The following is a 26,672-nucleotide window of genomic DNA, read 5'->3' as shown; positions in this document are numbered from 1 at the left end:
AAGAAAGAAAGAAAGAAAGAAAGAAAGAAAGAAAGAAAGAAAGAAAGAAAGAAAGAAAGAAAGAAAGAAAGAAAGTTATAACTTATTTATTTGTAATACTGCCATCATTTGGTCAAGAGACTCAAAGGAAATAAAGACCAGAGATCAAGGAGACAAAAGTCATTTAAACACTCCAACACTCCAGAATTTAGATATCACTAATGTGGGTCCTGCCTCAGGGGACATTATCAAAACCAGCCCATTTTCCTATTCTCCAATTTCTAATCCTCCCCCAAATCCACCAGTGCTCTACCTACCCCTACTCAGCAGAAATTTATACTAATTTACTTCACAATCAGCCTTTCTACTTAAGTAAATCCAAGGAGTGGAGACTTCCAAAGGGAATGCTTTGAAATTCACGACCCCAGATAGCACCCCTACTATCTCATTTCCAATTCAATGAATAACCTAAAGAGAATGCTTTGAAATTCCCAACCCCAGTAGGACCCCTACCAGCTCATTTCCAATTCAATGAATAATCACCTAAAAAATCCCAACCTCAAGTAGCACCTCAACCAACTCATTTCCAATTAAATAATCTGAAGGGAATGCTTTGAAATTCCCAACCCCAGAAGCAACTCTACCATCTCATAATAGATTTTCCAAATAACCAGAGTCAGGATTTTCCCCACTCCTGTAAATTAGGAAGAGGCATGAGTGTGGCTTGCAAAAAAAGAGGAATTAATCAAGTTAATTAACAAATGATATTGTACTTACACTAACTGATAACACAGGTCCAATCTTATACATGGCATAGCGGTCAGTTCCTTCACAAATGTTAGGATGGTCCATGCCAGGTTGTGCAAGTCCCAGCTCTTCACCTATATAGCTAATGAAAGCTTTCATCCGAGCAGGACTTCCTCCAACACATACAAACTAACAGGGAGATCACATAAACAAGACATAAATACCAAATGACACGCAGAATTGTCCTTTTTTTTTTTTTGCAACATATCAAGTACCACAAAATATTAAATATCTTGAACACCTCTCTAAGTAAAAAAAAAAAAATGTTGCTATAAGAACAATCTGTATAAAATTTGACACAGCAATACCACTATTAGGTCTGTTTCCCAAGGTGATGAGGGAAAAAGGAAAAGCTCTTTGTGGTAGCAAAGAACTAGAATTTGAGAGGATGCACATCAGTTGGGTAATGGCTAAACAAATTGTGGCATATGATTATGATAGAATACTGGTGTGCTGCAAGAAATGATGTTGGTTGATTTCAGAAAAACATGGACAGACTTGCACGAAATAATGAAGAGTTAAATGAGCAGAACCAAGAAAATGTTGTATATGCAGTAACAGCAATATTGTTTGAAGAACTGTGACTGTTATTCTGAGTATCATTCATATCAACTACAAAGGACCCATGAAGGAAGAAGATGCTATCCACCTTCAGAGAAAAAACTGGGGTGTGTGTGTGTGTGTGTGTGTGTGTGTGTGTGTGTGTGTGTGTGTGTGTAAGAGAGAGAGAGAGAGAGAGAGGGAGGCCTTCTCTAGTGCAGGATGGGATGGGAGTGAGGGAGACAGTTGAGAACTTAAATATAACCAAAAAATAAAGAAAATTAAATAAAGAAAAAAAATTTCAATGCATATGTTTACCTTTACATCTCCAAACATGGCCTGTAAATCATGAGTTCCAGTCCCAAGATTGAAATGGTAAAGAAAATCTTCTTTCATTTCTGAAATATTTGGGTTTGAAAGGTGAACTAAGTGTTCACTGTTATAAAAGAATACAGAGCAAAAGGTTTATTTTTTTTAATGCATATACATCTTTCAGAAGAGGCTATGTGAAATTACTAGCTTATGGAAAGAAGGCCTATAAAGTAGGGATAATAATAATTGAAAGCGTCATGGGGCGCAGAGCACCCCAGAATTTCTCTGGGGCACACCAAGGAATCTTCTCCTTGAGAAACTAAACCAGAGGACAGATAGAGAGATAAGCGGAACCAAATCTGACTGAGCTAGTTTGGGATTCCTACCCTTCATTTTGGTCTCCCTTACCCTGGGGAGATAAATTTGGGTGTGGCTTCCGCCTTTGTGTTCTGAAGAGGGATCCGTAGCCACCCCTCACCCAATTCCTTTAGTCACTACCAGTGGGGGATGGTCCTCCACTGCTCACCCAATTCCCCCAGCTACCACCAGTGGGGGATGGTCCTCCCTCACTAAAGGAACTTTCCACAGGAAGGTGGTCCACCCCCATCAGTCCTCTATAAAAGTACCTTCCGGTCTCCTGTTCGAGGAGATTTGGTACCTCTGAGCCATGTGCTTTATGCCAAATCTCCCCATGAAAAGTCCAAGGATTTCTTTCATGGTTTCCCTCCCCCTACCCTTCCCTTCGACGTTTTGTGTGCAAGAGGGTGTAATTCTTTAAAGAGGAATTCCCAAGAACCCCAAACCGTACCCCATTTCCCCACCATATCAAAAGGTTGTCATTAAATAAAGCAACACCTAGTTAAAAGGTTTAGTGAGGAGGAGGGGTTTATGATGATTTTAGGTTGCAAACCTAGTATAGCAGGTTTATGTTACGGGGCCTGGGTTTGAGTGTTGAACATTAGCATTAGATTTTGGTAGTGTTTCTAGGTCCAATGGACTACTCAAATTAACCTGGAATTGGTCAAACAAGAAGCATGTATTTATCTCATTGGCACCCTTAAATGGAAATGGTGGGGGGAGGAGAGAAATGAGGAGCTCGAATGAGATATTAGAACTAATCAGTTCACAGGTAACAGTTCAGAATGGAAAAGACATGCTGCTAGCCCACTTATTGCACTTTATATTATTTTCCTTGATGTTTCTCTGCCATCTCATTGTTGCATAGTGAAAAGAGAGCTGAATCTGGAATGAAAAGAGAAAGAGGAAGGAAAAGGGATAGAGAAAGGGAGAGAGGGAGGGACAAGAGGAGACAGGGATGTAGGGAAAAAGGGAGGTTTGGATGGAGGGAATGAGGAAGGGAGGGAGGGAGTGAATGAGGAAGAAGGAGGGAGAGCAAGGGAGGGAGAAGGGGAGGGAGAAGGAGGGAGAGCAAGGGAGGGAGAAGGGAAGAGAGAAGGAGAGGGAGAGAGAGAGAATTTATTAATTACTCTAAGGGCTAGGAATAAAAATTAAAATACATGTCAAAATCAAGTCAGGAGACTGACTTTCAGTGCTGGCGCTGCTGCTTCCTAGCCTTCCTGGCCCTTCACTGGAAACGGTGGGGTTGAACAAAAAGTTCTCTAAAGTTCCTTCCAGTTCTATGGTTATTAATAGAATCAAGCACTGGGTCAAAAGGTCTGGGGACATTGTTGAGATGAGTTAGGAAATAAAATCATTATCAGGGGACAGAAAAGGAGGCAAAAAAAAAAAGAGGAAGAAGTGAAGGAGAAGCACAAAATTTCAAAAGAAGACAAATAAAAACGAGAGGCATGGGACCAGGATTAGTTCTATACTTCATATAATAAAATCACATTTATGTCATGTTTTAAGATTTGCAAAACATTTTCCTTGTAACAACTCCTTAAGATGACTAGTAGATATATTATTATCCATATGTAATTATTATATTATCTCCATTTATAATAAAGGAAACTGAGGTTCACTTTGAGTCCATCATCAGAGTACAAGGGAGCATCTGAGGACTGGCCCAACCCAGATCTCCTGCCTCAAACTCTGGCATTCCACACTAATTCTCATCTGAATTAAAATGCTGAAAATGTCTCACTAGGAGACTTGATGTTTGCTTATAAATAAATACTTTTGTCCATAAATTGGGGTGGGCATAAAGGGAATGTAAATTAAAAGGGATGGGAGGGCAGCTCGGCAGCTCAGTGGTTAGAGCACCGGCCCTGAATTCAGGAGGACCTGAGTTCAAATCCAGCCTCAGACACTTAACACTTACTAGCTGTGTGACCCTGGGCAAGTCACTTAACCCCAATTGCCTCACCAAAAAAAAAAAAATAAGGGGGGGATGGAACATGATCTTTCCTCTGGTTACTGGAATCAGAAAATCAGAGTTGGAAGACTCAGAGATCATCGACTTCAGCACTCTTCATTTTAGAAATGAAACAGAAAAAAGAGGGGGTTAAGGAGATTTGCCTAGAACTTCTCATATCCTTATCTACTCAGAATCTGCTCCCCAATTCTATATCCACTGCCTCTCTTCACAGATAAAGTGGAATACCTTGCCGGGAACATCTGCTAGCTCCTTTGAATTTCAATTGAATTCAATTCAACAAACATTTATTTACTAAATGTCTCCATTGTCCAGAGCACCTTACTAAGGACAAGGGAGATACAAAGTGTAGATAACTAAATTACAGATAACAATTAAAGAAGTGTAAAGTATAAGCTGCAAGTTAAATAAGAAAGAAAAGCATCAATTAGGTTAAGATAGAATGCGATGTCTGTGCACTTATTATTACTTATTATTTAAATAACACTTAAAGACAGGGTCAAGTAATCCCCAGATAAAAAAACCAAATGTATGTCAAAGCCAAGATTAAATTCACAAGCTTGAAACTAAACTAGCAGTTTATCCAACTACATTTTTTTTTTTGGTCTTCAGTCTAGACCTAATAATAATCCTTCTTCAGATCATGTATGTCACACCTTGAACAAACTTTAATGACTTAGGTCCTTATTAGTACAGGCATCATTTAACTTCTCTGGGCCTCAGTTTACTCATCTACAGAATGAAGGAGTTAGGCTGGATTATCTGAGATTTCATCTAGATTTTCCTACTAAAGATATAATTGCCCTATTTTAGAAGGAACAGTCATTTCAGTGGTGTCCCATTTGGGATTTTATTGGTGAAGATACTTCAGTGGTTTTGCTATTTCCTTCTCCAGCTCATTTTACAGATGAGAAAATTGAGGCAAGCAGGGTCAAGTGACTGGCCCAGGATGACATAGCTATTAAGTGTCTCAGACCAGATTTGAACTGAGGCACTCTATCCACTGTGCCACCTGACTGCTTCACGGCATGTAGTCATAGGATGATATAATTTCAGAAATGGCTTGACAATGTCACCCTTCTATTCAGTAAACTCTAGTGGCTCCCTATTACCTGCAGGATCAAACAGGAAATCATCCTTTTTGGTTTTCAAAGCATTTCATTACCTGGCCCTTTCCCATTTTTCTGGTATGTTTACTTCTTAGTGCCCTCCATATATTCTGGGATCCAATACTCCTTTGCTATGTTCCATCTCTCACCTCCGTGTCTTTTCATTGAATGTCTCCCATGACTGGAAATTTCTATCTCCTAGTTTCCCAGCTTCTTTCAAATGTTAGCTAAGATTAAACCTTGTTCAAAAAATTCTTCCTAGGGGCAGCTAGGTGGTGTAGTGGATAGAGCACCAGCCCTGGATTCAGGAGGACCTGAGTTCAAATCCAGCCTAAAACACTTGACACTTACTGGCTGTGTGACCCTGGACAAGTCACTTAACCCCAATCGCCTCACCCCCAAAAAAAAAAAGTTCTTCCCAAAGCCCCTTAATGCTAGTCCCTTTTCATGATTATCTCTGATTTATCCTTTGTCAGTTGTTTGCCTACTGTGTTTTCCATTAGATTGTAACCTCCTGGAGATCAGAGACTTTTTTTTTTTGCCCCAGCACTTAGTGCGTTATTTAGAGTGGTGATCAATAAAGACTTGTTGAGGGCAGCTAGGTGGCCCAGTGGATAAAGCACCAGGCCTGGATTCAGCAGGACCTGAGTTCAAATCCAGCCTTAGACACTTGGCACTTACTAGCTGTGTGACCCTGGGCAAGTCACTTAACCCTCATTGCCCTTCAAAATAAATAAATAAAAATAAAGACTTGTTGACTTGTTGATTCAAATATTATTCTAATCCAACCACAGTAGAGGAACCCAAAATTCAGTGGGGTTAACCAACTAGCCCAAGATCGAAAACTTCATTAATAGCAAGGCCAGTTTCTTTCCAGGAATCTAGAGATGAGTGATTCCTCATGAAGCCCAGATGAGTGATTCCTCATGAAGCCCAGATGAGAAAGACCAATGAGATTGTTCCCAAAAATGAGTTGCTGTTAGCACAGATTTAGCAGATAACTTAGATTATATCTATAACATGGTGCAGCTAAGTGGCATAGTGAATAGAACACATGGTCTAGAGTCAGATGGTAGACCCATATTCCTGAGTTCAAATCTGGCCTCAGACACTTACTAGCTGTGTGACCCCGGGGCAAGTCACCTAACTCTGTTTGCCTCAATTTCCTCATCTGTAAAATGAACTAGAGAATGAAATGGCAAAGCACTCCAGTATCTTTGCCAGAAAGACCCCAAATGGCATCATGAAGAGTTGGACATGACTGAACAACAACATATCTTTGCATAAACAATTCACCTTGATTTTAATACAGAACCAAAAACTATAAGAAGGCTATATGCTTCTATGGAGAATTAGTCTACAGTATAGAAGATAAACGCTACACATACATACACACACACTAGCCTACAAAGATGGAATTTGACATGACCACATCCAGTGGAATCAAGAAATAAGCGGGCTAACAGAAATGATTCTAGTGTTAAATAAAGCACATTAAGAGGAGTTTTAGCTCTTTCTGACCACCAAAGTTGCACGCACTCTCAGTGATGGAATAGTATATATTGATGGAACACTTGATGGTTTCAGTTTATTAATAAACCCTGGGCAAATTATCTCTAATGAATATTTAGGAATATGGAATAATTTTTAATGACTTTAAAAGTGTTCAACTGTGACACTACATAAGTGCAGAATACTTGTAATTTAATTTGCAAACATTCTCAGTGAAATTTACTAAATAGGGAAGAAAATTTCTGAGGGATATTTTTACAATGGATTAGTCTAGTTTTGCTGCCTCGGTTCATTCACGACCCACTCATTCCTTAACTCAACTTCATATATTCCAACTTCCATCATTGCCAGACTACAAAAATACTCCCCTAAAACAATGCCAGTCATCTCACTCACCCTCAGGAAAGAAAAAGAACTGTTCAGAAAGTGAAGATTCATGCTAATGGAGCAAGATACTGAATCCCTGCAAACACGTGTTTGGTGAAGAGCAGACGTGCCTTTTATTTTTTCATTCATGGGGAGTAGGCCCTTATGCACCAATGGCTACCTGCCTCCCCAACATGGCTATAAGACCTTTAAGGGTGGGGATTGTGCTTTGTATCTCTTTGTCTCTCCAGGGCCAGTATGATGTGTGTCCTATATATCAGAGGGGACCAAAATGGGACTGGGTTTAGGATTTCATTAGTAGAAGGAACTCTCAAATGAGAAAACTCCCGCTACCAAAAAAAGAACAGCTCCTTCTCTAAAAATTAGTCTTAGAGAGTTGATCAGAACCCTGGGAAGTTAAGTGACTAAGTCAAGTGTTCCTGGTTTGAAAGCCGGCTTTGTATTCGTAATAAGCAATAATAAATATTTATGGTTGATGCTGCTCCTCCCTCCCATAAGGTCCTAAATATTATAACAATATAATTGAGTCTCATGTCTCTGAGATTATATTACCCCAACAAAATACTAAGAAGAATAAATACATACCTTCTCAGGAAACTCCCAGGTTATGAGTCTCTCTCACTGTAAGGCTGACTCATTTTTTTTTTTTAATGGTTCAAATGCTGACAAAGTATTACAGAGTGCATTGTTTAGTGTTTATACAGTGCCAAACAACAGGCCCTACAAAGTCAGAGGCTAGTGAGTTTCTGGAAAGTTCCAAGAAATTGGGTGTGAGCCAACTTGATTATTCCAGTGAATGTCAGAGGTGCTAGCACGCAGATAGAAGGGGATAGTGACCCAAAGATAAAATACAAAAAATCTTTTTCATTGTTTCCTTAATCTTTCACCCTCCCATCATTCAAACATCCTGTCCCCACTCCCAATCTCCCATCTTATGATCAAAATAAAAAGGACACCCAAAGCATCCTTAGATAGGTAGCCCTTGGTGCATAAGTTCACTCCCTAAGAATGAAAAAATAAAAAGCATACCAGCTCTTTCTTTGCCAAACACTTGTTCCTAGGGATTCGGTCCCTCATTCCCATCAACATGAATCTTTACTTTCTGAGCAGTTTTTCTTCTCGCTATTTACCTATGCACTAATAAATCCGGAGATTGATTGAATACCCATAAAGCAATTTCAGAGCGAATATTGTAACAACATAGTCACATCTCTGAGAGATGTGAGAGATGCCTCACAAAGAACCAGTAGTTCTACTGCAATTGCTGAGATATATTTTAGTGACTAAGTTTGTCAAACTAACACAATGAAAAATGTGGCACTCAATATACATTCTCTGAAAGGTGTCCCAGATTAATCCAGGCCAATTCAACAAGGATTTATTAAGATTTTATAGCTTTCAGATTGAAGTGAGCAGCACCAGGAGAACATTTTGTACCCAATAATAACAATATGGTATGATGATCAACTGTGACTTAACTATTCTCAGCAATACAATGATCCAATACAGTTCCAAAAGACTCATGATGAAAAATGCTGTTAGCCTCCAGAGAAGGAACTGATGGCTTCTGAATCCAGATCAAAGCCTACTATTTTTCACTTTCTTTCTTTCTTTTTTTAGTTCAAGTTTTCTTTCACAAAATGACTAATATGGAAGGGGGGAATTTGGAATTCAAAACTTTTTTTAAATGGTTAAAAATGGTTTTATATATAATTGGGGAAAAACAAAAATATTATTAAAAATATTATTTTAGGGGCAGCTAGGTGGCATAGTAGATAAAGCACCAGCCCTGGATTCAGGAGAACCTGAGTTCAAATGCGGCCTCAGACACTTGACACTTACTAGCTCTGTGACCCTGGGCAAGTCACTTAACCTTCATTGCCGCGCAAAACAATATATATTATTTTAAAAAGAGTTTATATGTTTCAAACACTGTGTTAAGACATTAATGATACAAAGACAAAACCAAAACTAGCTTTTGTTCTCAAGGAGTTTTACATTCTACTGGAGGGATAGCATAAGTAAACAGATAAGTTAGCAGTGATCATTTAACAAGGGAAAGAAAGAATACCAACAAGCTAAAGAAAGGGTTCATAGAGGATGATGCCAGTAGGAGGTAACATAAACTGAGCCTCAAGGGAGCCAGGAAGGAATTCTTGAGAGGCAAGGGTAAGGTGTGAAGTCATTTCAGAGAAAAAGAGAAACTATGCAAAGATATGGAGGAGATGGAAAGCCAATTCAGAGTACAATGGGAGCCAGTTTGGCTGGAACACAGAATGTGTGAGAAGAAGGAATTTGCAATAAGCCTAAAATGGTTGGCTGGAGGCTAAAAGGCTTTAAAAGTAAAAGTCAGGCAGCTAGGTGGCGCACAGGCCCTGGAGTCAGGAGAACCTGAGTTCAAATCCAGCCTCAGACACTTAACACTTAACTAGCTGTGTGACCCTGGGCAAGTCACTTAACCCCAATTGCCTCACTTAAAAAAAAAAAAGTCAAAGTCAAAGAATTTTTCTATTTTATCTTAGAGGTGATAAGGAACTATTGAAGGTCCTCAAGTAGAAGTGACATAGACTTATGCTTTATTTTTTTTTTTATTTTGTGGGGCAATAGGGCTGGTGCTTTATCCACTGCGCCACCTAGCTGCCCCTAGACTTATGCTTTAGATAGATTATTTTGGGGGCAGCTAGGTGGCGCAGTGGATAAAGCACCGGGCCTGGATTCAGGAGGATATGAGTTCAAATCCGGCCTCAGACACTTGACACTTACTAGCTGTGTCACCCTGGGCAAGTCACTTAACCCTCATTGTCTCCCCCTCCCCCCCCAAAAAAAAGATTATTTTGGCAACCACATGGAGAATGGACTGGATGGGAGAAACTGCAAATAGTCTAATTCAAAGACAGTTGTAATAGTTCAGACAAGAGGTGAGGGAGGCTAGAACTACAGTATTATCCATTTAAGTGTAAAGAAATGTTCAAAGGCATGATAGGTTGTAATGATATAAACGAAAAGACAGCAACCGATTGAATGTGAGTTGACTGATTCATAAAACTTCAGTATCGTGCCTTTTTTCTTCCTTTCTCTGAAGAAAAAGTAGAAATATAGAAAGTAAAAAAGATGCAGAAGTTAAATTCACTGAGTACTGTAATGGCAATGACCAATCTTAATAAACCCAGAGGAGAAATGAAGAAATGTACTTTCTTCCTTTTGGTAGAAAAGTGGAGGAGTGTGCAGTAAAAAGACAAGAGATCACAGGTATGGAGTGGTACATAAACTGTCAGATATCCACTTGGTTTGGTATAACCATTCTCCTCTATTACAATGGAGAATTTTTTGAGTGAGTGTGTATGTGTGTGTGTGTGTGCACATGTGAGCTCACACAGGGGAATGGAAGGGGAGAGATATAAAGGGAAAAATATTTTTAAAACAAGAATAAAGCAATGAAACATTAATATACAACATGATGAAATAGGGTGCTCATCAAAATGTGAGACTGACTAAAAAGGAGATTACAAAGAAAAACTGTCAAACACTAACTAAACACATATGTATATTTATTATCTATAGTTAAATGGACAAGATGACCTGTAAAACCAAGTGAGGAGACTAGAGGAAACAGTAGACTAAATGTTAACTGGGCTCTAAAATTCTCCCCTGTTTTCACATTCTATGCTCATTACTTAACTTAAATCTGAGGACTCTTCATTAATCACAAATACAACACATACCACCAAGGTTAGTTTAACAACTAATTCAAAATAGTGCCATAAATTTCATATCACAATCTTGCATCTTTGTATTAGACAATAAGAGTCCATAATATAGATATAGCAAGGACAGATCAAAGAATCATAGATTCAGAACTATCAGTGACCCCAAACATCATCATTTTACAGATAAAGAAACTGTAAAGTCCAGAGAAGTTAAAGACCTTCCCCAAAGTCACAGGGCTAATAAGGCAGTCCTAGAAACCAAGTTTCCAAATCCAGCTGTCTTTCCACCATATATAATCCATAATATATGGTTTGGAGATAAATGATTGAGACATTAATTTAATTCCCATTAATGTGAATAAGGAAAGATAGAAATGAAAGAAGTCATTACCCTTATTCTGTAGAAAAGGAAATAAACAACTGATAAATGACAATGACTCAGCAGCAGAATCAGAAGACAAGAAATTAATTTCTCTAGCTTTCGTTTCTTCTCCTGACTTGCAACAACCCAACAAATGAAGAGGAAACAAAAATCATAGGATGAAAGAACTATAATAATGGAGCTGAATTAAAGGAAGAATTCAAGATTCAGAATCAGATAGGCAAACTAGCTTGGGGGAAAAAATGGAAGTTTTTTAAATTATGATTTATTTGGTGAGAACTATGAAAGAACACTGAAGGGCCAAGCAACCCTAATGATGTGCTGTACACTATTAAGAGCTAAAACCCCAAAAGAAGAAACAAAGATAAGCCACTTGTTGAGAATATGCTGGCATTTAACGAATTGTCATCCTGTCAAGTGATAAAGTAGTTAGAAAGGAATAAGCTATAAAATTACATTGTGATATACATGTGTGGAAACTGGCCTTTTTCCAGACAGGTTAGTAATCCCATCTTAAGCTCTGCTTAAACCTGAGGGTCTGGGGAAAACTGCTAAAACATCAACATACTTAAAAAGAGGTCTGTGTTAGGTCTAATTTTGGTGATAAGACAGACTAGGGACTAGACCTGTGTAAATTCAGTTTAGGAAACGTTAACTGAAACTTAAGTCTTAAGAGTTAGTTGCTGAGAGCACTGATTGCCCAGGATCACAAAGCTAGTAGGATCAGAGGTGAGATTTAAATCCACTTCTTCCTGGACCTGAAGCCACCTCTTGATAAGCTATGCCACACTGAATCTGGTGGTTTGCATGATAAATGAGGCTAGTAACATAATGCTTAACCTGTAAAGAGCCATTCAGTTTCAGATCTTACCCAGAAGACTCCAGATTTTCTGGTTTCTTTTCCTGAGTTGCCATTCTTGACCTTCAAGCTGGACCCTGAGGGGGAAAAAAGCATAAAGGTAGAGTAATGTGAATTCATTTAAGCATTCAATCAACCCACAACTATTAAAGAAAGAGCATATGTTAATTAAGAGTTTACTGAGCGCCAGGGTATAAAAAAAATAAATCAGTCCTTGCCCTCCAGGAGTAAGAGGGAAAGAAATGGGAAGGGGGAGGGAATATGTAAATAACAAGATACTATTGCAAGAATTTTCATGGAGCTGGTTAGCCACTTCAGGAATAAGCCAAATAAGGTAAACTGCAGTTTATTTATCTATTCAAAAGTGTGACACATATGATGGATACATGTTTCACAGTTCCACAGATAGCGTATGTGTATGTGTGTAAAAATCTCTCCCACAAAGCAGTTTTAGATAAGACCAGTCAGAGCAGGAAAACAGAAAAAGGTACTTTTTAAAAAGAGGAAGTGAATTTACAAAAGAATGTATCTTTTGGCATAGTCATTTGTACTGGACTACTCAGGTAATTAACATTTGTTAACTCCCCCAACAGCCAGCTTAATTATAGGATTAAGAAAAGGGGTGATCCTGTAATTACTCAAAGTCCAGAGAGTTTTCTTCTGTCATTTAAAAATGATTGGGAGAAGAGAGGTACAGAAGGAGCCATTCACTAAGGATCAAAGAGGGATGATGCAGAAAGGCAAGGAAATATAGCAACAGTAAATATAGGACCAAATAGTATCAATTATGTTCTTCTAAAAAAAAATCCTTTTCAAAAGTACACAAAAACGGGGGCAGCTAGATGGCACAGTGGTTAAAGCACCGGCCCTGGATTCAGGAGTACCTGAGTTCAAATCCGGCCTCAGACACTTAACACTTACTAGCTGTGTGACCCTGGGCAAGTCACTTAACCCCCATTGCCCCGCAAAAAAAAAAACAAAAAAAAAAGTACACAAAAACAATCTAATTAGCAAACATTTAAGAAGAAATTTGAGGTAATTTTGTGCAGAGGCTACATAAATGACCACTACACATAAAAAAAATTAGAACTCCTCAAATGCACATATTTGTTGAGATGTCTTTAAAGTAGAACTCAGCAACTATACATTTTTCATAAATATATTTGGTATTTTGTTGAGTTTGTGATTTCATCAACATGAGTACTTATGGGGGATGTGGGCTATAGAGGAGTTATATCAATAAATGGCTGTCCTGTAAAACCAAAAAGACATTATTAAACTTATTGTCAAAAAAGAAAAGAGGAGAAAAGATGCAAAATTAATATACTATGTAAAGAACTGGGTTGTTCTCGGAATTCTAAGTCAGACTAAAAAAGAATACTACAAAGAAAAAATTTAAGTATTGTTAACAGGATAAGCAGTAACTATGTAGTGATGTGGGGAAAATAAATGTGCTAGATTATCTCTAAAGCCTTCATCAGCTTGAACATTCTATGACCTTCAATAGCAAAGATCACAACCCACCATCGTTTCTCATCTTGTGCAAGCTTTGTCCATGTACTCCTAATACAATACTCCCATGTACTTCCACAGAAGCAAGGAGGTCTTTCATCCCATTATGTGGATACCAATTAAATACACAAGATGTCTATGAACTATTTCCTCAAATATATATATATATATTCCCTCAAAATACACGACTGACCCATCTCCTTTTCTAGTCATACATTTCTTTGATAATATATTTGGGGCTACTTTCTCCAAAATCCTTTGAACTGCAACATTCCTTGTTATGAAATGAACAGCCCAACCCATTTCATAGTTGAAATAGTAGAAATACTTCTTACTCAGGATCACACAGCTAGTAAGTGTCAAGTGTCTGAGCCCAGATTTTAACTCAGGTCCTCCTGAATCCAGGGCCAGTTCTTTATCCACTGTGCCACCTGGCTGCCCCCAACATCATTATATTTGAAGTTAGAGGCCTGAATTTGAACTCTGCCCACCCCCACCCAGTTGAGTTTTAAAGCCAGAGTTAGGGAATAATGACTGGGATAGATGGAATAAGAAAAAGAGAGAATTAAGGATGGGAGAAGAAAAGAAATCACATATTGTCAGAGCCTGGTATTTAGACTGGGAAGCCAGTTATGATATTCTATGACGTTAACATTTTAAGTCTAGTATTTGCTCTATTACTAATGATCTTCAGGACACTGGACAAGTCACTCTTGCTCATGGTGTTCAGCTTCCTTTTAAGAGTCCTGAACTAGGTAATCTCCAGGATCCTTTCCAATTCTAACATTCAATGATTCCAAAAGGCCAATTCTACCCTACTGGTCAGTGACTCAGGTTGACAATTGGGTGAAAAAAAAAAAGTCTCCTGGACTTCTAGAAAAGAATCCATGCTTATAAATATGCTACCAGGCCTCTGATCATACATAGATGTTTTCAATGGCATCCAATGGGGAAAGGGGAGAGGGGGGAGAGAGTAAAGGGGGACAGGGTTGGTGAGGGGGCAAATGTTTCATTGAATCTTAGAATTTAGAGCTGGAAGAAGGATCAAAGACTAGGAAACAGTCATGGAAAGGCTTGACCAAAGGCACACTATTAGGATAATAACAGTTTTATATACATTTATACAGCACTCTAAGATTTACATAGAATCTTAGATGATTTCATTTGACCTTCGTAGCAACCCTGTAAGTAGGTCCTCTAAGTATTATCATCCACATTTTACTGATGAGGAAACTTGAGGAACAGAGAAATACAGTAGATCATAGCCATACTACCAGTGCCAGAAACAGAATTCGAATGCAAGTTTCCACTGACTCCACAACACCAGAGCACAACAGTAAGACAGAGTTCAAATTGAGGCCTTTGACTTCAAATATAACAATGCTGGGGGCAGCTAGTTGGTCCAGTGAATAAAGCACCGGCCCTGGATTCAGGAGGACCTGAGTTCAAATTCAGCCTCAGACACTTGACACTTACTAGCTGTGTGACCCTGGGCATGTCGCTTAACTGTCATTGCCTTGGGAAAAAAAAAAAAGTAACAATGTTCCAAGAGTATTAACTATCAGGAGCAAGGACTATCCAGAAATTGAGAAAAAGGTCTATACTGTCATAATATAGTCCATGCACATTAAACCATATTCAAGTCATGAAACTGCATGAGATGAAACAGCAGATGAGAAGCAATAATAAGAATAGCTGGTATGTATAAAGTGCTTTAAGGTTTGCAAAGCACTTAAGATAAGTTATTTTAAAGTTATTTTAATTGATCCTTGCAACAACTCTGGGCCAAAGGAGCTCTAGTTGCCCCCATTTTACAGATAAGGAAATCCCTCAGATTTCTGAAACAAGATTCCAACTTGAGTCTTCCTGACTCCAAGTCCAAAACTCTAGCCATTCTGCCACTTAGCTGCCTCAAAGCAATGAAGATATATACAGGGGTAAAGAATGTTAAGACTCATACAAAACAAATAAAGTCTCAGTGGCTTTCTGAAAACAATGTCAGCCTAGCCAAATCCTAGTAGGTCTCATCAAGTTGCAAAAGCTTTGGGTATAAACAATGTAATAGAATGTGTCTGTCATAAGCAGGCCAACCTCACACTAACTAAATAGAGAGCCAGCCACATTACCAGGAAGTTCAGCACCAGATGAAAAAAATTGCGATGGTTTTGATTAGTCATAGGTGGCAGGAATAGCCACTTTATAAAATCATGGATATATTGAAGAAGTAGAATTTATAAGACTTAACTAATTTGATATAGGAGAGGAGAGAGAAGAAAGAGTAATGGATGACTGAAATTAGGAATCTGGGTAACTGGATGATGGTGGTAACCTCAGTTTAAGGAAGAAAATATTAATTTGCAATCTAGATATGTTGAGCTTGAGGTGGTTTCAGCTCTAGGGAAAGGGTACAGTGAGTTGGGGTGATGGGAAAAGTAACACCCAAAGATGAGAAGTTTAAAATGTATTTGTTCCCAGGAAAATAATGCAAAGAGAAAAAAAGCAGAACCCAAAGAAGAGAGGGCATGGTAACTATAGCTAAATGGTGATGAATGAACAAAGTATCCTAATGTAGACTTAGAGGAAGGGACTAAAAAGTTATGACAATTATTTGGTCAAAATTCATGCATTTAAATATAAATAGCTGTGAAGCAAGTCTAATTGGTTATATAGATGCATTGATATTTAGAGAACTTTATGTATTAAGACAAGGGGAAGAACAACATATTAGCATACCAAGATAGCAAATGAGAAATCTCTCCACCAAATGGGAGGCTCCCCTATAAACTTGCCTTTACAGACATGATCAAGAATTATACAATATGAAAATGTGTGGTGAGAGAACACCTACACATATGATTTCATCCCAGAATCTATTCAAGTAGACTTAAAGAACAATGAGTACTTTTTCTCCTGAAAATCTCAGCACTTGTGGCATTACTTCATTGATTTTAACAAACTGGCATCTTAAGACCCTTATGTGGCATGATTCTACTCTAACCAGAAACAGCAATTATTGTTACTATTACTACCATCCCCATGCACTCCCCTCTTACCTCTCTTGGCCTCTTTGGAATTTCTAGTCTTCAAGACTCTGCTGGAACTCTACCTTTGGCTAGTAAAGCCTAGCCAGAAACCCACAGCTACTAAAACACTCCCTATTTCCATCACAATAGCTACATGCATACATCCATATCCATACTTGTTATCTTCCCCAATAAAAAGCTCGTGGAGGACCTGAGTTGTTTTACTTTTGCCAGCATCCAGATGCTAGCAAAATGCTTGGCATATAATAAGTACTTAATAAATGCTTACTAATAGAGGAAAATTAGTTATTGCTACAAGTATTTTGCTTTGGGGAATTCAGAAATTTGCATGTTATCTCTTGGACAAAACAATATTCTAAGCATCCTAACCTGGGGCTAAAAACCAATCCTCCTCATCCCCATTCGATGTTCCCTTAAATAAATTAATTTCAATGGAAAGCAAAAATTCCATCCTCTACTTTCCAAGACTACTAAATAGAAGAAAACCTCATTTTGGCAGTGAGGGTGAATGTGCTGCCGACACTTTTGCTCAGAAGTCTTAAGGCCATTTTATCCATCTCTTCAGAAAGAACTTAACAGTTTCCTGTAGATGGCTTCAGGTACGATTTTGAAGCAATGAGAAGGAAAAGTCCACCGACTATGAAATCAAGAGTTGCCTACAAGCCTTAGTCGCTTACCACCTGTACGACTTTAGGCAAAACACAATCTACAGGTGCCTCAGTTTCTTTATCTGTCCGAAGAGAAAGATTGGACCAGTTGGCCTGAGGTATCATCCAAATCTAGATCTATGATCCTATGCCCTCTCTGCGCCGCAATACTTAAAATGAAGATAATAACCCATCTAATGAAGTCAATATAAGGAAAGCGCCATTAAGAACCAATTACATAAACCTGAGTTTATATGATGGGGCAGTTCCCTTCCTTCATCTTTTTCTCAAGGTTGGATGCTTTCCTTTCTTTCTCGGAGGGAGTTGGTCAGTCAACAAGCACGAATAAAGTGATTACTACGTGCCAGATACTACGCTATGGAGAATACAAAGAGGCAAAAATAGTCCCAGACCCCAGGAGTTTTACATGATATTGAGATAGATAACATGAAAACCAGGTGCATGCTAGATATAAGCAAAAAAAAAAAAGATAGAAGATAATCTCAAAGGGAAGGCAGTGGGAGCGGGGGTAAAAATTGGGAGTGGGGGGACGGAGAGGGAAAGGTTTTCTGCCGACGATGGGTGGGACGTGACCTGAATCTTGTAGGAAGGCAGGAGGCTGTGCTGAGGCGGGAAAGCACTCCAGGCATAGGGTTCACCAGCGCAAAGGCATGAGTTTGCGAGATGGGGTGCAGCAGGCGAGGAGAAGCAAGGGGGAAGTAGGGAGCACCGCTTTTCCCCGCTTCCCGTGCCCCTGGAGGTCCCATGGAGTTGCCATCCCTCTGGGTAGCCCGACTCACCTGGTGAGGCTAAGGAGCTGACGCGGAGCGCACCTGAGCTGCGCTGCGTGAGAGCAATTGAGCTGCTGAACAGAGCAAGGTAGAGCAGCACCCGGGGATTTGTCTCAGCCTGGGCAGCCTGGTCCGCACTGAATCACACCCGGAACACGCCCTGATTTTAGCAAGAGGCAAAAGGGAAGCCCGGCAGGATACTCCGCCTTTGCCTATTTCCCGGCCTGGGGGGAGGCGGGGGGCGGGGTGGAGGAAAAGTCTATTTTCTCACCCCCCCCACCCCCCCGCGGAACGCGGAGCGCAGGGAACCGAGAGCAGGGGCAGAGAGCGGAGTGGGCAGGCAGGGCACTCTCAGTGCAGTTGGCTCCGCCCTTCCCTGCCTCCAAAAGGCCGCTTTCCCCCACACCATCCTCGCTGCCCAAACCAATTTCTCAGCCCGGAGTTTCCCGGTACTTTGGAGAAATGACCGGCGCTCCCAAAGCCGCAGTGCCCGCTTGTACCCTGGATCGGGATCTGGGAAGAGGGCTCCATCTCTTAGTCCCACCCTCCCCCAACACCCTTGTCGTTTCTTCCCGGTACGTGCAGAGCGGATGCTAGTGGAGGGCGAGCGGTGTGTGAGTCATAGGTCTCTGCTACCTGGCCCCCAGATTGGTTTTCTCATTCCTGTTTTGTATTTATTTCTGTCTACTTAACTTAAGGAAGCAAACGACGCTGAGGGAATAGGGCTGCAAGGACCTGAAGGGAGGAAATGTTGAGACTTTAACCAGAACTTCTCTTCAGGAAATAAATAAAATTAAAATTATGTCTAATGAGGAAAAGCACTCCCTCCCCACATAACAGTCATAATAATATCATTTATTTAGCACTTAAAGCTTTAAAGTGCTTTACACGTGCATGAAATTAAGTATCTACATTGATGGCTGAAGGATTGTGACATCATGGAAACATGGGTTTGGGTCATGTGTAACAGTGTTACTCAGACTTCCCAGGCTCTAAAACAAGTACTCAATAATAAAACAACAGCTGATATTATCCTACTAAATTATATATAGATATTTAAATACATTTCCTGGACTCTTTATGGGATTACTTGGGGATAATCAAATCCTACCATTTAAAGCCACTAGTGGCTAGAATTGGCCACTGTAAAAGAAAAAAAATAAAATTCTGGACCATTATAAGGATCTGGATCCCTGATAGGTAGTCCCTAGGTTGGAAACTCCTACTTGTCATGGGGGAAAATGGGGTACGGGGTTTGGGGTAGGGGCTTGAGGCCCTTAGGAATTCCTCTTTAAAGAATTACACCCTCTTGCACACAAAAGCAGTTAGAATAAGATAGTAGTTTATTTTCGGACTAAGGAAGGTAAGGGAAACCAAGAGAAATCCTTGGACTTCTCCTGGAGAGGCATGACACAAAGCACATGGCTCTGAGATACCAATCTCCTCCAGCAGGAGGCTGACAGGTACTTTTATAGAGGACTGATGGCACGCTGGGGGGGGGGGGGGTGACCATTTGACTGTGGAAAGTTCCTTTAGTGAGGGAGGACCATCCCCCACTGGTGGTGACTGGAGGAATTGGGTGAAGGGTGGCTGCCAGGGATCTCTCAAGCCATCTCTCCAGGACACAAAGGCAGCAGCCACACCCAAACTTATCTCCCCAGGAGTAAGGGAGACCAGAATAAAGGGTGCAGGTCCCGAAGCTAGCTCAGTCCGATCTGGTTCTGCTTATCTCTCTAGGCATATCTGTCCTCTGGTTTAGTTTCTCAAGGAGAAGATTCTTTGATGTGCCCCAGAAAACTTCTGAGGTACTCTGGGCCCCATGCATGACATACTGATGCAATTTGGTACCTGTCAGGTGACTTCCCCATGGTCTAGCGCCAGACTGTATCAAGGATTGACTTTGAACCTAAGTCCCCCTAAATCTAAGATATGCATTCTATCCCTTAGAGGTCAGAAAGGGGGTATAAATGGAGATAATCTAAACAAAGCATCATGCAAATACAAGGTGTATTGAAATCACAGGGAAAATCACATTCCTTTTGATAAACCTGCTATTCATTTATTCATTAAACATTAATTATTTACTAAACAACATATAAACTGAGAAGATACAGTGTTTATTAGGTGTGGTCTTTGTTCTGCTGTAGCCAGCAGTCTAAGGTGCATGATAGAATCAAAGAATTAAAATTATCATTTTTTTTTGTTGTTTTTTAAACAAGTGAACAGCAGGTGGGGGATTCCAGCCACAAGGGCTTTGGCAAAGACAGACTAATAGCAAAATGTGGGAACCTGTACATAACACAGAACCTTTTATATAGTAAGAACTTAATAATTGTCTGCTAAAATTGAAAAGTCTGATTTTGCTAGCACAGAGAGTAATAGAAGAGAGCAATATGAGAATCTGAAAAGGCAGAGTGGGACTATTTTGGGGACAGCCCTGAATGAAATGCCAAAAAGATTAAAGTGGACTTGATAGGTAATAAGGAACAGTACAAAGTGGGAATGAATGGGCAACAACTGCTATCTAGTAGAAAGAATGCTTGCCTTCTGATTGAGAAGCAAAAGGTCAAATCCTGCTTCTAACATTGAGTACCTATGTCATGCTGGATTGAATCACAAACTCTCTGAGCTCTAATTCCTAGTAATAATGGGACAATACTTGTAAGATCAGTCTCATAAGACTGTCATGAGTAAAATACTTTGTACATTTTGAAGATCTATATAAAAGTATATATTCTATGACCAGATGCATGCATAAAAAAGAAAAGTCTGACCTTGGGAAGGCTGGTGGAGTGGATGGGGGAGGGGTGGCTAGTGGGGAGAGACCTACAGCAAGATTATGTAAAGTTGCTATCTAGCTATACTTTCTAAAAATCTAATGAGTGGTTACCAATAAATTAGAAGCTTTAGCAAAAGTTTAGACTTTTAAGTATTTATTAAAGAGCGTTAGGATTTAATGATCAGAGAGAAAGGTAAAAATCTAACTATTTCTAAGAGACCCCATCATCCGACCTGCCATAGCTAGGTCAGGAACAAAAAGGACCCAACACTTCCTTCCTCCTCCCAGAAGCCTCCTGTCTAAACCGGAAACATCAAAGTCACTTCCTGACGCCAAGGAACTGACCTTCCAAGCTACATGGCTTGCCCTCAGATGCCTTCTCCTCAGGGCGGAGCTTTCCTACAGTATCTCTCCAGCAGGGGGCGTCACTCCAATTGTCACAATTATGAGTTAAAGAAATAAAGAACACACTTAAAAAATATTAGATGATTGGCATTCAGGAAAAAGCAAGGGCCTAAATTATATGTGAAAGTCAGGAGTAATAAGAGTTTATAGGTTTAGACATGAAATAGACCTTAGAAGCCATATATTACAATGACTTCATTTTACTAAAGAGCAATTGTATCTTAGCCAAGCTGAAGAGCCCAAATTTGATTCCAGATCCTTTGACTACAAATCCAGCACTTTTCTCCCATGAACTATGCTTGTTTGCTATGTGAATGCATCAAAAATGGGAAGAAAATGTTAATATCACCTGGATAATTTCTTAGCATTTCTATAGTGTTTTACAATTTACAAAACACTTCTTTCCTGCCATAAAAGGTTATTCAAATACTACTAGCCCTACTTTATAGTGTTACAGTTTAAACCGAATATCATCCAGAGAAGGGAGTTACTTATTAGCAGAGTATGTAGTTGCAAAACAAACCAGCTTCAGGGCCCTAGGTAGCCAAGAACCCAGAACTTTGGTTTTTATGGAGTTAATATACAGTTTGGGGGGCAGCTAGGTGGCGCAGTGGATAAAGCACCGGCCCTGGATTCAGGAGTTCCTGAGTTCAAATCTGGCCTCGGACACTTGACACTGGCTGTGTGACCCTGGGCAAGTCACTTAACCCCCATTGCCCTGCAAAAACCAAAACAAACAAACAAACAAAAAATATACAGTTTGGAGGGACTGAAACACAGGATGAAAAGGGTTAAGACACCTAGTTTCTGATTGGAGGAAGAGATCTAGAGATAATGAAGTGAGGGTAGGGATAAGAAGGAAAAGCGAGTGTTCTGTGACATTCTTTAAAGTCAGGTGATTTGGGAGGTGGGATGGAAGGATGGGGAGAGTAATCTTATGACTTCTCCAAATTTAGGTGACTTTAAGATTTAAGTTCACAAAAAGGGAGATAAGAGCAAAATGGAGCCACTACTGCTGATTGAATATTGCAATAATGAGGAAAACAAGGCTAAGAGGGGTTTTAAGAAATGGTTTGTCCACCAAGGGAGAAGGGAATGAAGGGGACAAAGAAGGAAGAAAACAGAAGGAAGGGATGGTCCAGTGAGTGTTATAGAGTTGTTTCACTATTACAGATCTTATATCAGAAAGTGAAAGGGTTAGTTAGGAAAAGTGCTAAGAGGAAAGATTGTCAAGAAGGAAACTAGGAGGAACTTAAAGGAAATATCTACCACAATCTGTGCCACTAAATGAGTAGCCTTTTTTTCTTTGCAGCCTATGATTTTAGTCATATCCGCCCTTTTTCAGAATCTTCCCAAAGTGCTTTGTTACAGTTTTTGTCTTCCTTTGCATTGTGCTTTGCTGTTGTTCAGTCACATGTTGACTCTTTGTGACCCTGTTTTGGGTTTTCTTGGCTAAGATACTGGAGTATTTTGCCATTTCCTTCTCCAGCTCATTTTACAGATGAGGAAAGTGAGACAAACAGGGTTAAGTGACTTGCCTAGCATCACACAGCTAGTTAAGTATCTGGGGCCAGATTTGAGCTCAAGAGGATGTCTTCCTGCCTCTGGGCCCAGGCACTCTATTCACTGCCCACCTAACAGCCCTTGCATTGTGCTTAGCACATGACAAATAATTAAGCTCCAAAATGTGTTTCCAAAGTCTTCTTCCATCTCTATGTTTCCATCAGTGGCCTCTGTGTCTGGAGTCAGCTGCTTTCTTGCTTATAGATTCCTTCATGTGCATCCTACTGGCCTGGCTAGATGTCTTCAGTGACAACTACAGTCATCCATCCCAGGAGTTGTTATACCCCATTCTTATTATTGTTTCTGACCCCTTTTTCTAGGAAATTTTCCTAGATTGGGCAAGAGCAATTGAGGACATTCCTCCTTCATTATTATTATTATTATTTTTTTTTTTGGTGAGGCAATTGGGGTTAAGTGACTTGCCCAGAGTCACACAGCTAGTAAGTGTTAAGTGTCTGAGGCTGGATTTGAACTCAGGTACTCCTGACTCCAGGGCCGGTGCTCTAAAATTAATAGTAGGAATCTATTTTGGGTTGGGTTTTTTTTGGTGGGGCAATGAGGGTTAAGTGACTTGCCCAAGGTCACACAGCTAGTAAGTGTCAAGTGTCTGAGGTCGGATTTGAACTGAGGTCCTCCTGAATCCAGGGTCAGTGCTTTATCCACTGCGCCACCTAGCTGCCCTCTCTCCTTCATTATTGAATGCACATGTTAAATTTGATTTGATGTTTTGAAGGATTCATCATTTGGTCAATGTAGGGGATTCATTATCTTTTTAATTGGGCTATCTTGTTTGTTCTAGGTTATAAATTCTGTCATTTATTCTCTATCTTATATAAATAATATCCCTAGTAGCATTCAATCCAGTGGCCAGGTAGTTCTGGGAGTACAAAAAAATAAGTTGATTGAATTACTGAGTGATTCACCTCTTACATATATTATTGGCGGTTTTAAATTATTGAATAGCATAAATTTGTGGTCCCCACTGCTTTTTTTAATTCCACAAGCAGCATAGAATTTTTGGCACTTTTAAAAAAACAATAAACATTTTTATATATAGTTTTGGGTTCCAATTTTTATCCCTCTTTCCCTCCCTTTCCCCCCACCCCAGGCAGCAAACAATCATATATGGGTTATACATGTATATTTATGTAAAACATTACCATATTTGTCATTTTGTGCAAGAAAACTTGATTAAAAGAAAAAAAATGAAATAAAGTGAAAAATATCATGCTTCAGTCAGTTCCATCAATATCAGCTCTTTCTTTTGAGGTGGATAGTATGTTTCATCAATAGTCCTTTGGAATTGTTTTAGATCATTGTATTGTTGAGAGTAGTCAAGTCATTTATAGTTCATCATCAAACAATATTGCTGTCTCTGTGTACAATGTTCTCTTGGTTCTGCTCACTCCACAATACATCATTTTATACATGTCTTTCCAGGACTTTCTGAAGTCATTCTGCTTGTCATTTCTTATAACGCAATAATATTCCATCACCATCATATACCACCGTCTGTTTAGCCATTCCCCAATTGATGGGCATTCCTTTGATTTTCAATTCTTAGCCACCACAAAAAGAGCTACTATAAATATTTTTGTACAAATAGATCTTTTTTCTCTTTGGGGGAATGTCTTTGGGATATAAACCTAGCAGTGGTATTACTGGATCAAAGGGTATGCACAGTTCTATAAGCCCTTTGGGCATAGTTCCAAACTGCTCTCCAGAATGGTTGGATCTTTTCGCAACTCCACCAACAGTGGATTAGCATCCCAGCTTTCCCATATCCCCTCCAATATCCAATATTTTCTATTTTTGTTATATTTGCCACTCTGATAGGTGTGAGGTGATACCTCAGAGTTGTTTTAATTTGCATTTCTCTGATCAATAGTGATCTAGAGAATTTTTCATATGATTATAGATAATTTTGATTTCTTTGTCTGAAAACTGCCTGTTCATATTCTTTGACCATTTATTAATTGAGGAATTGATGTAGGCGGCAAAAAAAGGAGTTAACAGAAAAACCTAAGACCCAAGCTCTAATCCAGATATGAGTTCTAAGAGGGATTCAAACCTGAGTTAATGGATAACTTACAAGTCAGGATGCTAGGTTCTCTTAACCACATAAATCAGTACCCATAACAGGAGCATAGGGAGACAGGCCATGAAGACCTGAAACTATAACAATGATATACTGACAGGCTATAGAAAATCAAATTAGAAATAAATGAAAAATTAAGATGTTTTGAAACTAAGCATGGGAATCAGAAAGTGACATGGCCAAAAAAGGCCAAATTTGTCCCCAGATTCACCTTATGATCTGTAAACCTCAAAAACACACTCCACAGAAAAAGGTACTCTCCTCGGGAGTTGGCTTAGGCCCCCAGGAACTCCAAATTAGGATAAGCCCTCCCCTGTACCTCCCTAAGGTGGAGATTATTATAATGAGATTGATAATGAATTTATCCATACTATAAATATAACTCTTTCCCTTTTCCAAATTTGTCAAAATTTCCTGACCCAATCAACTCATTTAAGATAAAGGAGAAGATGCCAACCACTCTTTTACATTTATTTTCCCCAATTACATGTTAAAAACCAGTTTCTTAACATTTTTTTATAAAATTTTGAGCTCCAAATTCTCCCTCCTTCCTTTTTCTACACCTGCTCTGAGACAGTAACCAACCAGATATAGGTTATACATATGCAATTATATAAAACATTTTCATGTTAGTCATTTTGTACAAGAAGACTTGAATAAAAAAAGAATGAAAGAAAGAAAAAATAGCATGATTCAGTCTGTATTCAAACAATATCATTTTTTTCTCTGGAAGCAGATAGTATGCTTCCTCATTAGTCCTTTGAGATTGTCTTGGTTTATTGTATTGCTGAGAATAGCTATGTCATACACAGTTCTTTATCCAATAATATAGCTGTTACTGTATACAATGTCCTTGTGGTTTTGCTCACTTCACTTTGCATCAGTTCATGTAAGTCTTTCCAGGTTTTTCTGAAATCATCCTGCTTGTTATTTCTTGTAGCACAATAATATTCCATTACAATCATATACCACAGCTTCTTTAGCCATTCCCCAATTGATGGGCATCCCTTCAATTTTCAATTCTTAGCCACTGCTGCTAAGCCATAGATACTATACATATTTTTATACACATAGATCTCTCACCCACCTCTATTTTTTTTTGGTCTTTAGGATATAGACCTAGAAGTGGTATTGCTGGATCAAAGGGAATACACAGTTTTTTGGGTTTTTTTTTCTTTTTTTTGTTTTGGCACATGTTTTTGTTTTTTGTTTTTTGTTTTTTGGGGGGACAGGGCAATGAGGATTAAGTGACTTGCCCAGGGTCACACAGCTAGTAAGTGCCAAGTGTCTGAGGCTCCTGAATCCAGGGCTGGTGCTTTATCCACTGAGCCACCTAGCTGACCCCCTATACACAGTTTTATAGCCCTCTAGCCTATAAATTCCCAATTGCTCCCCAGAATGGTTTATCAATTCACAATTCCACCAACAATGCATTAGTGCCCCAGTTTTCCCACATCCCCTCCAAGGAGTGCCACTCCTGTTCAAGGACTCCCTCAGGGGAGATTGGGTCAAGCTTACATTTTCTACAGGATCCACATTAGGTAGACTTTCAACAGCCTGGTATAAGGGTGGACTCCCCTGTCCAATGTGCGGGGCAGGGAGGGAATGACTAGAGACAGAGCTATTAAGCTGTGTAGAGTTTGGTATGGCACTACAAAGGATTTGGAGGAATGGTTCTGGCTGTGGTAAAATAATGGAATTTGGCAGACGCCTAGGGGTCCAACTTGAATGACCTAGTATTGTTTGGGGAACCAGGGCTAGGGATGATTGGATGTGGGCCACACCTGGCCTGCACTGAGTGACCTATGCTGCTGATGTCAGCAGGGGAACTACTCTTTGATCCAGCTTGAAGGACCTCCATTTTGGGGGAGGGGAAAAAAAGTAGAAAGGAATACTCACTGAGG

At 39.5% G+C, this 26,672-nt stretch overlaps 1 protein-coding gene across 5 annotated transcripts in view; it reads right to left on the bottom strand.

Moving 5' to 3' along the window:
• UPP1 (uridine phosphorylase 1) overlaps positions 1-18,467 on the bottom strand; it is a 30,005-nt gene extending 11,538 nt beyond the window's left edge. Inside the window, exons 1-5 of one of the 5 annotated variants that reach the window (XM_043976042.1) lie at positions 17,933-18,467; positions 11,942-12,006; positions 2,816-2,880; positions 1,645-1,762; positions 757-915 (exon numbers count right to left, since the gene is read on the bottom strand). In XM_043976042.1, coding sequence (XP_043831977.1) covers positions 757-915; positions 1,645-1,762; positions 2,816-2,853 — 315 coding nt within the window. In that variant the 5' untranslated portion in view covers positions 2,854-2,880; positions 11,942-12,006; positions 17,933-18,467. Of the gene's footprint in view, positions 1-756; positions 916-1,644; positions 1,763-2,649; positions 2,881-11,941; positions 12,010-17,932 lie in introns of those variants that run through there. The other 4 variants (XM_043976046.1, XM_043976041.1, XM_043976043.1 and 1 more) reach the window with 4 other exon arrangements.
• Positions 18,468-26,672: the final 8,205 nt, after the last annotated feature.

This window comes from Dromiciops gliroides, chromosome 1 (assembly GCF_019393635.1).
Source record: "Dromiciops gliroides isolate mDroGli1 chromosome 1, mDroGli1.pri, whole genome shotgun sequence".
Taxonomy (NCBI): domain Eukaryota; kingdom Metazoa; phylum Chordata; class Mammalia; order Microbiotheria; family Microbiotheriidae; genus Dromiciops; species Dromiciops gliroides.
Note: the sequence above shows the minus strand (reverse complement) of the source record. Positions and strands in the feature narration are given on the sequence as shown.